This window comes from Galeopterus variegatus, unplaced genomic scaffold (assembly GCF_000696425.1).
Source record: "Galeopterus variegatus unplaced genomic scaffold, G_variegatus-3.0.2 Scaffold4442, whole genome shotgun sequence".
In the NCBI taxonomy this organism is placed as follows: Eukaryota; Metazoa; Chordata; class Mammalia; order Dermoptera; family Cynocephalidae; genus Galeopterus; species Galeopterus variegatus.
In genome coordinates this window covers 42,548-57,302 of record NW_007730553.1, presented here as the reverse complement: position 1 = coordinate 57,302, position 14,755 = coordinate 42,548, and the positions used below count along the sequence as shown (strand labels likewise).

Here is a 14,755-nt window from a genome sequence, read left to right as displayed (position 1 = left end):
GTTCATCGCTGGCCCAGAAGCTCAGCAGTGGGGAGCCTGATAGAACAGGACTGAGGGGTCCAAACCTACCGGCCCCTTTAAGACACACACTTAGGAAAGTGCGTCTAGATGTGCGTACACCCCCAAGAAGGGATTCTGAGACTGGATCACACCAGCCTTGGTCTCCTCCCCAGACATATTTTTTTTTTCTACAAAAATAATGTCATAATACAGATGTTGTTTTGTAACTATTATATTCATCTTCAAATATTATAAATACTTCATATCATTAGATATTTTTCTACATCTTCCAAAAACAGTGGTTATATAATATTACGCTCTGCAAGAGTACTTCAAAAAGTCTGTGGAAAAATAGAATTAAAAGATAACATGAATCTTTCCACGAACTTTTTCAAGTAGTCTTTCACACTTAGCACCGTGGCAGACGCGGAAAGATAAACCTCTACTCCTAGCCCTGAGAATATGTTAGGTGAGTAAGAATTCTAAGACCAACAGGCACAGACTGGGGAGTTTTGCTTTTTTAGAATCTTCTTCAAACAATGTACCAAAATAAGGGCCTTAGCTTACACAGTTATGCAAAATAGAATATGCCCCTGAAGGTCCGCATTTCCTTGTCTGAGGACACACCCCAACAGCCACTTTTAAGGTCAAAAGGACCACTGCATTTCCATGACCAAAGATGCCAACAACTGTCTTCTTCTGAGTTCATCGCTGGCCCAGAAGCTCAGCAGTGGGGAGCCTGATAGAACAGGACTGAGGGGTCCAAACCTACCGGCCCCTTTAAGACACACACTTAGGAAAGTGCGTCTAGATGTGCGTACACCCCCAAGAAGGGATTCTCAGACTGGATCACACCAGCCTTGGTCTCCTCCCCAGACATATTTTTTTTTTCTACAAAAATAATGTCATAATACAGATGTTGTTTTGTAACTATTATATTCATCTTCAAGTATTATAAATACTTCATATCATTAGATATTTTTCTACATCTTCCAAAAACAGTGGTTATATAATATTACATTTATACATACAGGATAATTTATTTAACTGTCTCCTATTGTTGTAAAATTAGGCTGCTTTGATTTTCTATACTATAGAAAATTCTTCAATAAGCACCACTACATACATTCGTGCTTATAAAAATAGTACACACTCTTTGTATAAAGTTTTCCCACCCTGCCTGCCTTTAAGCCTCTGCCAAAACCAAATGCTGCGTCTGACTTGCTTGCAAGCTCTGAATAACAGTCTTTGCTTGTTCTCTTCTGGGGGTCTTCAATTAATTCCACAAGGGAAAAGAAAGTGGAACCAAACCAACCAACAAACGAAAAACAAACACGGTTCTGGGCCCAGCCCGTGGCGCACTCGGGAGAGTGCAGTGCTGGGAGTGCAGCAGGGCTCCCGCCCCGGGTTCGGATCCTATATAGGGATGGCCGGTGCGCTCACGGCAATTCCACAAGGGAAAAGAAAGTGGAACCAAACCAACCAACAAACGAAAAACAAACACGGTTCCGGGCCCAGCCCGTGGCGCACTCGGGAGAGTGCGGCGCTGGGAGTGCAGCAGCGCTCCCGCCGCGGGTTCGGATCCTATATAGGGATGGCCGGTGCGCTCACGGCGCTCACTGGCTGAGCGTGGTGCAGCCGGTCTCAAAAAGGACACACACACCCACACAAAAACACGGTTCTGAAGGCTTTTGCTAAGTGTGTGATTTTCCATAGCCTGGAATTTTAGGATATTTGGGGTAATCGCTTATCTTTTTCCTATCAGGTCCAAGCTCAAGCACTGTCCGACTATCAAGCAGGAAAAAGATTAGAGAACTCCCGAGGCTGCTAATATCATTAAACACTGTCACGTTGTTTGAGAGATCCACTCCAAAACTGGGCTTAGATGTCAATAAAACATTATTCTTCAGTGAGAGAAGAACAGGATATCACCAGTCTCGAAGACATAAGGCACCACAGAACAATCATCTAATTCGCCACCTCTGGTGGTGACGGTCTTCCAAAAATGGCTTATCATGGTTCCCTTTCTTCCTTAAATTAAAAACCTCTGTCCTTTCCTGAAAGAGGCGTAGAATCCCCTCCAAAGCCTCCCTCCCTGTGTCCCTCCAAGTTCTCGACAACCAAGCCCAGTCCTTCCCCAGAACATGTCACAGCACCCGTATCTCCCTGCGGGCCACCTCGATTTCCAATTTAACACTGTTTGACTGAATGTGGCTGGCTGAGAAGTTTAAGAAGAGTAGAAACTCAAGTGGACAAACCGAATAAACTTCACTTACGTCCTGAAGGGAAAATGAGAATAAAAGACTAAAACCGATCAGATACCAGGGCCTTTCACCCAGTTTCATACCTGAACCCTCGCAGTGAATCCGCAACATATTATCACCCTGCTTTACTGTGGAAACCGTGACTCGGGCGCACTGGGTAAGCTGTCCAAGCTCACCCAGCTGGCACTTACTGCAGAACCAAAGTCTGTCCCTGGGTTACCTGGTCCCAAAGCCAGTGCTTCCCGGGAAGACACTCGTGTCCTCTGGATAACTGCTGTCCAGTACAGTAGCCTGCAGCCACATATGGCTATTTAAATGAATTAAAATTTAATAAAATTTAAAATGCAGATTCTCAGCGGCACAACTCCCATTTCAAGCATTCAATAGCTACACGTGCCTGGGGGCTACCCCTCAGGATTGCAGTGTGGAATATTTCCATCACCCAAAAGTTCTAACAGACGTGCTGACCTAGAGCTATGAGTTTTTACACTGAAAAGTGTTTATCTCAAAGTTACCCCTGCTCTCATGTACTGCCTATGCTTGCTAAAAAGTTTAACTGAGGAAAACTGCTCAGAGCCACCAACATGGAGCCAGAGGATCCCCTGGCTGTCCCAGAAAGCAGAGATTGACCCACAGCAAAGAAACTGCCCTAGCACCAAGAAACACTGCAACCTGCAGCAGAGAAAATGAGCTGCTATGTGCAACCACAACTTCCAGCAACCAGTAGCCCCATCCAGACACTGGTACGTGTAGACACACTATACTCAAAAATCACAGAATCATAGACATTTAAACATAAAAGGCTTTCTGAAAACTCAAGTCCAGTAACGTCATCTTCTCGATGTGGAAACTGAGGCCCAGAGATATAAACTAACCTGAAAACAAATGCACCTTATCTTCATACAGGAAATACAGTTTAATCTTTATGAGCAGAGACTCTGGGACAGGAAAGACTGCCTGGGATCAAAGCTCAGTTCTGGCACTTCCTGAACTTATTAGCTGCACTTGGGAAAGTCAGTGAGAATCCCTAAGCCTTATCTGCAGGACAGCAGTGATAGCAGCATCCGCGACGTAAGGTTGTACGAGGACTAAGGAGTTGATATGAGGGGACTGCATCATTTATCATTCAAGCTGGAGACAATCTGAGAAGGGAAGTCAGCGCTATTAATGATTATGTTGGCAAAACACGTGTCAATGAGGACCCTCTCAGGCAAACCACGATGTTACAGTCGCCCTCATTAATGCACGTAAAGCACTCAGCACAGCGCCTGGCATATATTAAGAGCTGTACAAGTGTGTGTTATTAGCATGTTTGCAACTTGGGATGATCAGGGAATTCTGCATTTTATAATGGAATTCAGTCGGAAAAGGAGAAGCACTTAACAGAAACTTGCTTTATGATCACCTCTCCCAGAGCACATCTATTCTATAAAGGAAGAGACATCTATTGTGAGTTCTTGTCACTGCAGTAAAATATAACGGCTTAATTCCCTGGAAATAAATATTCTTGCCTTCTAAAGAAGCCAAAAATTCATTACCCAGCCCTAGTTTCCTGGCAGCCTAAGCCAGTAGAGCTGTAGATGCTCATGACAGAGCTCAGAACTGGTGTGTTCTGCAAATATCAGTGGCAAAACCAGGCAATACTTGTTGCACTATTTGCAAAACCGATCCCAGAAGGCAAAGGACAAAGAGCCGTGTGCACGGTCATTGGAACGGAACCACGTGGAGGCGCACACCTCTGGGAAGCCGGCTTCCTTCCTCCTGCTCTGCGGAGCCATTTGGCTGGGTGGACGCCACCGCCTTGGAAGTGTTAATTGATTCTAGCAGGGAGACAAATTCCAGGAAGGTGGACTCATTTGGTGTTTGTCCTTCCTTAGCCTCTAGGTCAGATTTGGAAGTTGGTATTATTTGCTCTTTATCGTTCATAACGTCTACGGATCCTTTACTCAAGAAGACGTCTGTCCCACTGTCCACACTCAGCACCCGGGCATGTCTCTTCTCATGGGGGCTCTTACAAGATGACGGGTCGAGGGTGGCCTGGCCTTCCTTTCCCCCATCAGCCCCGGAGGCCACATCAGGTGTGAGCGGGGGGGCTGCTTCCCAGGGGTCCCTCGGGGAAGGACTGAAGTCCTTGGTGGCAGTTGTCCCCTCCCCAGATCCGTAGCCAGAACAGTGATTGGAGGACACCTCCAACTTCAGTCTCTCTGGGGTCCTCTCACTTCCATTCTCTTCGGGACAAGAGACACTGCCACCCTCATCCTCAGACAGTTCCAGGGTGATGACGGGAATTCTGATCTGCTCGGTGTTTGGAGGACCTGCCACCCCTGGCGCAGCTGGCTCTGCGTCAGACTTGAACCCAGTCCTCTCTGCGCCGATCACCTTCAGCTGGAGGGAGCTTTCCAAGTCTGTCATGGAGTTCGCGGTACTGCTCATGGTGATGACAATTTTGATGGGCTCATGCAGACTCAGTGGGTCTCCGGGTTGAGAAGTGTCAATGAGAGTAACGGCGACCTCGCTCTCTGAGTAGTCCCCCTCCCGGGTCAAGGGCATGTCCACCTGACGGGAGGGGTCCGCCGGCCCCTCTGTGGGTTTGGCCATGATGGTGTGGCACTGCGGGCAGCTGCTGCTCAGGCTGTCCCCAGGCGACTTGCTTTGTGACAGTTCCCTCAGGGAGCCCTGGGGACTATGTACAGGTTCTGGAATCAGGACTGAATTCTCGCTCCCCCACGGCTGGAAAGAAACGTCTGTTTCCAGTAAGTCATACTGAGACAAAGACAGATGTGGCGACGCCCTCACGGCTCCTGTGTCTGCTAAGCCACCTTCGGATCCGTAGCGGAAAGGGGGCCGCCCCCTGCCACCTCTGTCCTTTCCTTTGCTGTTGATGAGACTTTCTGTGGCAACCGATTTCACTGGAGCCGCTGACTTGGGGGTGGCTTCCAGCACGCGCACCTGGGAAGCAGGTGAGTTGTCCCTTTTGATACCAGGTGAGGTAGATGACACTGGTGCCACCAGCTGGTCTTCCGACAGAATGACACCTGAAATAAAGAGCAAACAGAAACTTTGTTAGCATCTGAACTGGAGGAACAATGCCCCAGAGCAAGACCTAATAAAAATAAACCAAAAACAGCACCAGCAACAAATGTGATTGGATGCTTATTTTAAAAAACGTCATTTCCACTGTGAAACTGTTCTTGAAATGTCTGTACTTAAAATAATCACTGAGATTTCTGGCTGCTGTTGTGTTGTGGTATCAGGAGGAAGAGCAGTGTGGTTTAAGCAACATTTTGGGGCCTTGTCATCAGAGAGGTCCTGGCTGTGCTGTTTACCAGCTGTGTGACCTTGGGCAAGTTACCTAACCCCTCCGAACCAGGATTTCTCAACTGTGGCACTAACAACATTTTGGACAAGAGAATTCTTTGCTGGGGGAAATATGGGGCCTGGCCTATGCACTGTATTTAGCATGCTGCTAAATATCCTCTATTCACTCAAAGCCAGTAGCAGCTCCACCCCTAGCCACAACAATCAAAAATGCCTCCAGACATTGTCAAATGTCCCCTGGGAAGCAGAACCCCCCAGCTGAGAACCACTGCTCTAAACCTCGCCTCCTCATCTGTAAAAACATCCATACTCTATTACTAAGAGTAATATACCAAGAAACACTCCACGACAGAAACTAGACAATCATGTCAACAGACGCAGAAAAAGCATCTGACAAAATCCAACATCCTTTCATAATAAAAACACTCAAGAAACTGGGATTAGAAGGAACTTCCTAAACCTGACAAAGGCCATCTATGAAACTCCAAAGCTAATATCGTACTTTATGGTAACAAACCAAAAGCTTGCTCCATAAGAACAGAAAGAAGGCAATGAGGCACGCTCTCACTATTTCTAACCAACATTGTACTAGAAATTCTAGGCAGAGCAATTAGTCAAGGAAAAAGAAATAACAGGCAACCAGATTGGTAAGGGAAAAGAAAGAGTATATTTATTCACAGATGTGATCATCTCGAATATAGACAATCCAAGGAAGCCATTAAAAAAACTATTAGGACTAATAAGCAAGGTCAGCGAGTTTGTAGGACATAAAATGAATGTGAAAAATTAATTATATTTCTATACACTAGCAATGAACTATCTAAAATGATATTAAGAACACTATTCCAGTTTTAACATCCGGAAGAATTAAATACTTAGAGATAAATTTAATAAAATAAGTGTAAGACTTGTACATTAAAGAAGTGTAAGCCTTGTTAGAAGAAACTAAAGAAGAGTCAAATCAGTGGAAAGACACTGCACGTTCATGGGTTGGGAGAATTAACATCATTAAGACAAGAATACACCCTGAATCGATCTATGGATCCAACACAATCCTTATCAAAATCCCAGCTGGGTTTTTTTTGTTGTTGTTTTTTGTTTTTGTTTTTTGCAGAGACTGACAGTTCACATGAAAATGTAAGGGACAGAGACTAGCCAAAACAATCTTTTAAAAGAAAAACAAAGTTATAGGACTCACAATTCTGAACTTCATAACTCATTATATAGCTACAGTAATCAAGACGGTATGGTGTTGGCATAAGGACAGACAAATAGATTAAAAGAATAGGATCAAAAGTCCAAAAATTAACCGTTACATGTATGGTCAATTGATTTTCAACAAGGATGCGAGGACAAGATAAGGGGGAAAATTAATTGTCCTTTCAACAAATGGTGCTGGGACAACTGATGAACACATACAAAATGATGAAGCTGAACCTCTTACCTCAGTCACATCACACAAAAAATTAACTCGAAATGGATCATAGACCTAAACGTAAGAGCTAAAACTTAAAACTCTTAGAGAAAACACAGAAATAATCTTCATGACTTTGGATTCAGCAGTGGCTGGGACAACTGATGAACACATACAAAATGATGAAGCTGAACCTCTTACCTCAGTCACATCAGACAAAACATTAACTCGAAATGGGTCATAGACCTAAACGTAAGAGCTAAAACTTAAAACTCTTAGAGAAAACACAGAAATAATCTTCATGACTTTGGATTCAGCAGTGGTTATTTTCATATGACATCAAAAGCCCCAGCAACAAAAGAAACAATAAATAGATAAATCGCACTTCATGAAAATTAAAAACTTTTGTCCTTCGAAAGATCCCACTAAGAAAGTGACAAGACAACTCACAGAATGGGGGAGAAAATATTTGCAAATCATACATCTGAGAAGACACTTGTATCCCAGATATACAGAGAACTCAAACAACAACAAAAAGACAATCCAATTAAAAACTGGGCACAGAACTTGAGTAGACATTTCTCTAAAGATAATTATAATGATGACAACTTCATTAGTCATTAGAGAAGTGCAAGTCAAAACCAGGATGGGATACCATTCCACTCCCACTTGGGTGGCTCTAACCAAAAACATGGACAGTAACACGTGTTGTCAAGGACAAGAAGAAATTGTAACCCTCACACATTGATGGCGGAAATGTGAAATGATGCACCTGCTTTCTGAAGCAGTCTGGCAGCTCCTCAAATGATTAAATATATAGCTCCTAACTGACCCAGCAATTCCACTCCTGTGTATACATTATACCCAGGAGAAATGAAAACACATGTCCACACAAATGCTTGTGCACAAATGTTCATAGCAGCATTATTCAAATAGCCAAAAAGTACAAACAACCCAAACATTTACCAACTTATAAATGGATAAGTAGAATGCGGTATATCCATTCAGTGGAATATTATTCTGCAATAAAAAGGAATGCAGTACTGATAGATGCTACTACTATTTTCAAGGATGAACCTTGAAAATATTATGTTAACTGAAAGAAGCCAGTCAAAAAAGACCACGTATTATACGATTCCATTTATATGAAATGTCCAGAACAGGCAAATCTATACAGACAGAAAGTAAATAGTGGCTGCCTGGGGTTAGAGGAAACAGAGGAGTTGGGGGGTGATGGCTAAGCGACGTGGAGCTTCTTTTCAAGGTAATGAAAAGATTCTGAAATTGATTGTGGTGATGGATACAGAGCTCTATGAAAAACACACACCACTGAACTGTACGCTTGAAAAGGGTCAATTGTATAGCATCTGAATTACATCTCAATAAAGCTATCAAAAAAATAAAGCCATTGAGGCTTTTAACAACAGAAAGAATTGTATACTAGGATCGTGTCTTGTGAGATTGGGCTAAGAAAAGAAACACATTGCTTTAGTGCAGTGTTGCTAAAAAACATTGGGTTTAGTAGGCAGGTAGGGTTCCAGTGCTACCTGTACGTTTGACTTGCTGTAACTCAGAATGAAATGATGTAGCAAAACCTCTGCAGCAATTCACAGTGCAAATAAGAAAAGAAACAATGTTTCCATTGGAATGGGGAAGTTAAAAGGCCGGAAGGGACATTCAAAGGATGTGACATAACTGGTGCTAACAGCTAGAGCACACCTCACCCAGAAGGATATTTAGTCTAATATGGGGGAAAAGGTGTGTGTGTGTGTGTGTGTGTGTGTGTGTGTGTGTGTGTGTGTGTGTAAAAATGAACAACAAACAATATAGTTATGGAGTTGTGTGTGTAAACTAAACTACTGGAAACCTAACTAGAGTGCATTTCATTTCAGTAGTAATAATATAAAGAAAGAATTTGGATAGTCTTTTTACATATTGTTACAATGGACTGTAGCTGAATGATGAATGAAGAAATTTCATTTTAGGGGTTCAGGGCCATGACGCTAATTTCAGCTGTTCTCCAGAAAATGAAATTTTATATTATTCTCAAAATGTATTATTTTCATGCGGCTCACCGCACGAAAATGAGGTAGAGACTGGACAAACAGCAGTGAAATATGGTCAGTAAAATATCACAAGTTGAATGTAGACATGGTATAGAAATTCCGATAAGAGATAATTGAAGTTGAGTTACAGAAATGAAGTTAAAATATAACTATGCAGTCTCGGGTATATTCTTATTTTCAATTAGTTCACTGGTGTTCTACTTTATAAAAATATTTTCCACTTCCCTGAGGATAATGTCACGATAAAGTATGGTGATGACGATGCTCTACCTTTGAGATCTTCCACTGTTCCCTGTGCTGGCGACTCCTAAACAAACGGAAAAACAAACATGAATATACGACCAGGCTCACTGTGTATTTCCAGGCAGGGAGCAGCCCCTGTTTTTCTTAATGGCAGGTGGACAAGAAACAACACAGTGTCCACTCTTCTTGAGCTCCTACAAAACAGGGAGCAAAAATGGATACAGAAATATATAGAAGTGTAGACATCCAACCAAGACGAATGTACTGGGACAAAGGAGAGTTTGCTAATTAAGAAAGGAAAAGGAGAAAGAATAGGGTATGACTTATACTGTAGTGAACAGAGCCCAATAAAGCTCATCTAGAAAAAAGATGATTTATTGACCTTCCAAGAGGCAGGTGTGATTTCACGTGGAAAGCAGTGCAGAGGTGGAGTTAGTTATTCCTGCTGGGAGGCGTTGCAAGTCTGATGACTTCAATGAATGAATGGCAGGCAGGACAGGGAGAGGGCAGGGAAGGCCTGCTCGGGGCTCTCCGGCCAGCGTGGCCACCCAGCAGGAGGTACCCAGCAGAGGAGGCTACACATGTGCTCTGAGCACAGGACTGAGCATTTCTCCTACGGTCCCCAGCACACCCTGCAGGCCATTTCCACACCCTGACACGGGATACCCCACGAGCACAGGGCCAGCGACCACAGCACGACAGTCGCACTCACATTCCAGGTGGGGTCCACACAAAAGTGACAGGAAGAGAGCAGAGCTGGAAAAAGGACCACTCACCAGCGGCCCAGAAGAGTGGCGAGAGTCTGTGCTCTGTGCCCCGGAGCTGCGGTGCAGGCGAGGCGTGGGGCAGTGGCGGCTGGCCTCTTCCTTTCCACCGTGGGGGCCCCGCCTGGCATTGCTAATCCTGCACAAGAAACACAGGAGCAGTGACATTACCAAACAGAACCATGGCTCCTTCAGTGTTAGCCCAAAATCTATTTTTTCCCAGAGTTCATTTTGTCATATTCCTTCTATGAACATATTATTTTTAAGAGAGAGTAATAAACATTCTTTGAAATTGTAGGACATGCTTTCTTAAGGAACTATAAGAAATAATACAAGAATGGCGACAATTACGTTTTTTTTTTTTTTCTAGTCTTAAAATTTAACTGTACATATGTGTGGGGTATGGTGTGTTGTTTCAATACGTACATATATTGGACAATAATTCACTTAGGGTAGATAGCATATGCATCACCTGAACATTTTTCTTTGACTACAATCAAGATCCTCTTTTTCTGGCTATTTAGAAATATACAATATGAAATTGTTATCTCTATAGGACACCAGAAGTTATTGTCCCTATCTACTTGTAACAAATGCTATTCTTTAAAATACGCTGGCATGCTCTAAGCATTTAAACAACAAAATAAAAATACTGAAGTGAAACTTTTTGCAGTGCTAAGTCTAAGGCAAATAAATTTGGGGTCATGGTATAAGGTCACACCGATGCCAGTTAAGCCATCTTGATTATGAATATCAATCTTATGCTTAAGTGTATGCTTAAGTATAAGAAAAGTACACATGTCTATGTCTGCCTACACTAGTATTTTCATAAACGACTAATAAACGAGAAACATTATTTCATTCGAAATTACAAGCTGAGGATCATGACCTGACCCACGGACTGGAAACGTCACCTGGGGCTTTGGGGACTGGCCCTGCGTTCACTGCTGGCCTCTTTGTCTGCGGGCGGCTTTTCTTTCTCTCCGGGGGGCCTCTGCTGGACTACTTCTCCCGCATCGAACATGACGTGCAGACGATAACTGACCAATTTGATGATCGTGAAGAGAACAGTCACTGAACAGCAGTAAAAAAATACAGTGATCGCATTTGGAGGAAAAGCCTGAAGAGGGGGGAAAAAAAGGAAAAATGTATTTGCTTATAAGATTTCCTTTTTGTTTAAAACCGGGAAGCATTTTTGGACTATTTATTGAGCATCATTTGGGCAAGGTTTCAAATGTTACTAGTTCTGTAACTTTGCCTGGTTAAAATACCTGAGGAGAAAGAGCTGGTACCTTATGCTTTTTTAAAAGTCTGTCTTATTCCTCAGGTTCTGTGCTCGTTGCAGGGATGAGCGGCATTTGATGTGCAGACAGGAACCCCACAGAACAAAAGACATATGACGGGGAACCTCTCCATTTCCTATTAGCTCTTTTCTGTGCCTCATCTTGAGTTTCCCATGCATCTGGTCCTAAAGGCCAGAGAAGGGACTGTAAGATGCTGTTTCCATCAACAAAATACAAAAAACCTCGTGGGGAACACACGAAAGAGGGAAGGAGAAAGCCCAGGGTGGCCTCCCGTCCCCACCTCGCTGACCTCCCACGGGCTGACTCCAGCAGGCCATGGGTTTCCCTAGGGTCGTGGTGCGCATAAGGGACTACAAAAGGTCACTGCGTCCAAAAGGAAGGACACTCCCAGCAGAGACAAAGTATCTCAGCACGGAGATCATCGTGGTGAAGTTCACCTCAGTCCTGTCCAATCCCCTCAAGAAACAAAAGAATCACTGGGACCCATGGAACTGTCCCCACCTATCTTCCTAATTCTCACCCAGGACCACAGACCATTGCAGGTTTTCTGTGGTCCTCCCTAAACTAAATTCTTATCCCTCGGGATGGAAACAGATCCCTGACTGTCCTAAGATGATATCGGGAACAGCTTCAGTGTCCAGCGAGACCCTTTTATCAATGGGCCTCCCTGAAAAATCTCAGGAGTCCAGTGACCAGTCTGATGCCTGGTCCTACCTGAGCACCCGTCATCTGGGGAAGACTGTCCTGTAACAGAATAAACAAAAAGAACGACAGAGAAAGAGGAAAAGCTTCCCCAACAAGAGAAAGATGAAGTTGAGGAGCTTTTCACCCACACTTATGCGCTTCTACATTACAGAGAAAAAGCCCACAGATAAACACAAATTAATAAATAAGTGGATGAAGTGGTGAAATAAGATCATATCAGGTAGGCAGGTAACAGATACAGTCAGGGCCCCTACCTGGCAGCAGGTAAGCTTCACATCTACACATGCACCTCCTGAGGTGAGGCTGTAAAGAATCCCAAGTCACACACACACAAAGTGAAAAAAAACAAAGAGGGAGGAAAGAGGTACGGGGACACTAATCACCCCTGTCACTTTTTCCAGGCTAAAGCCAGAGTTAGTTTGAAGAAACTGATAAAAGAAAAGGAAAAACTGCAGCTGTCTGTGAGAACAGATTAGGGAACCGTTATGTACAAACTCCTCACGGAAGTCGCTCGGATGTAAATGTGACTTGGGTTTCGTGGCGCTCCAGCTGGCAGGGGCAGCAAACAGTGCTGGGGCTCACTCAACATTCCGCGTGCTCCTCTGCGCCGCCCGGCCTGTCTTGCAGGTGGGCTGGGGCTGTGTGGCCACTTTTGGCCAATGGACTATGAGTGGAATGATGAGCTGGACGACTACGAGCTGCCGGACTCCCCCACCCCCTCTTCTCCTCTTCTATTTGGGGATCTCAAAGGCCATCTTGTCCAGACAGCACATCCACAAGGTAAGGAAGCTCTCTTCAGCCTGGGGGACTGAGTGACTCTGACTCCCCCACCCCCTCTTCTCCTCTTCTATTTGGGGATCTCAAAGGCCATCTTGTCCAGACGGTACATCCACAAGGTAAGGAAGCTCTCTTCAGCCTGGGGGCCTGAGTGACTCCGTGGAGCAAGGCCCCTACAGGCCCGCAATGGACCCATCACAGGAGAGAGAACTAAACCTCTGATTCTTTCAACCATGGAGATCTTGGGTTTTGCCTGCTATGGAAGCTAGTATTGCTTAACTTAATTAATTAGATTAGTGATAAACTGAGAAAACCCTGAGGCATTGGGAAGAGAACACTAGGGAAGATGGACGAGAGACAGAAGACTATATATGGCTCTTGAATTTCTAAATTCGTTTGGAAATGAACTGACTTGGCACAATAAGGAGACATACTAGTTTTCAGTTCATCCTCATCAATGCTGACTACAGCATAAGCTTGGTAATGTTGAAATTAAGAGAAGGCAAGAAGTTAGAATTTGAAGTCAATAGGAGCATCCAGTGTGCAACCCAGGTGAGCACAGACCCTTGTCTCGTGTAACAATAGTTGACACTTGGTTACACCTGCAGAGAGCCCACAGACCTCACCAGGCTCTAGTGAGATACAGAGGTTTTATCCTGGGAGAGGAAAGGTTTTATAGCATGCTATGCATGGTACATTAACCTCCCCAAATTCCCTGAGCTCATGATTCCTTTAAAAAAACCTCTCCCTTCAGTAGACCCTCCAAACAGAATCTAGCATCGTCCCAAATATCCCTTTTTCCTGCCATGCAGTTGTGCTCTGCCAGGCTCCTCTGATTCAACATTCCAAGGGACATCACTGAACATCACTTTCAAGGCCATTTCACAGCAAACATCATCATGCTCAGTCAACAAAAGACCCCCAGAGTCCAGGATTTGCTGTCCTTGGAGGTATGAATGGGAGGGTAGAGTAGAAAGGCTTAGGAAAGAATGCCTCATGAGTGAGAACTTATGAATTTGTTTTTAATTTGTGTCACATAATCTCCCCCCTCCCCCATGTAAGGTATATTCAGATCTCGAATAGAGGGTTTACTTGTTCTAAGGCAAGTCATAATTCCTTATTTCCATGAACTTATCATTTTAACACATTCTCACTAGCAATAGAAGGCTACGTTTTTCAACATTTTATCCTTGGCCAAAGAAAAGCTGTATGTTGTTCTCTGACCCATTGTTAACATTGTGCTCAAATATATATATACACACACACACACATACATACATATATATATATATAAACATATATTTTACCATCTCGAGCCACTTTTAAGTGTACGGTTCAGTAGCATTAAGGACGTTCACATGTTCGTGTGACCATCACCACGGTCCACCATAAGAATTTCCATCTTCCCAGACTGAAACTCTGTCCCCACTTAACACTGTCTCCCGCTCTTCCCTCCCCTGAGCCCCTGGCAGCCCCATTCCACTTTCTGTGTGCATGCATTGGACTTCTCTGGATACCTCCCATAAGTGGAATATGCAATTATTTGCCCTTTTGTGTCTGTCTTATCTCACTTGGCATACGGTTGAGGCTCATCCGTGTTGAGCACGTGTCAGAGTTTCCTTCCTTTTTAAGGCTGGATAATATTCCATTGTATGGGCAGACCACATTTGCTTATCCGTTCATCCATCAATTGACATTTGGGTTGTTTACACTCTGTGCCCACTGTGCATAACGTTGCTACGAACATGGGTGTACACATACAACTTTGAGGCCTTTATTTCAATTATTTTTGGATATATACCCAGATATGGAATTGCTGAGTCATATGGTAATTCTATGTTTAATTTTTCTTGGAACCTCCACACTGTTTTCCGCAATGGCTGCACATTTCATACCATCC

The 14,755-nt window shown here is 43.9% G+C and overlaps 1 protein-coding gene across 1 annotated transcript in view; it reads right to left on the bottom strand.

The window, feature by feature from the left end:
• Positions 1–14,755, bottom strand: part of LOC103603099 (pecanex-like protein 2) — a gene marked incomplete at its 3' end in the record, with an annotated part of 149,955 nt that overhangs the window by 98,886 nt on the left and 36,314 nt on the right. The window contains exons 4-7 of the mRNA XM_008587574.1: positions 10,984–11,189; positions 10,082–10,208; positions 9,333–9,369; positions 4,001–5,299 (exon numbers count right to left, since the gene is read on the bottom strand). Coding sequence (XP_008585796.1) covers positions 4,001–5,299; positions 9,333–9,369; positions 10,082–10,208; positions 10,984–11,189 — 1,669 coding nt within the window. The remainder of the gene's footprint in view (positions 1–4,000; positions 5,300–9,332; positions 9,370–10,081; positions 10,209–10,983; positions 11,190–14,755) is intronic.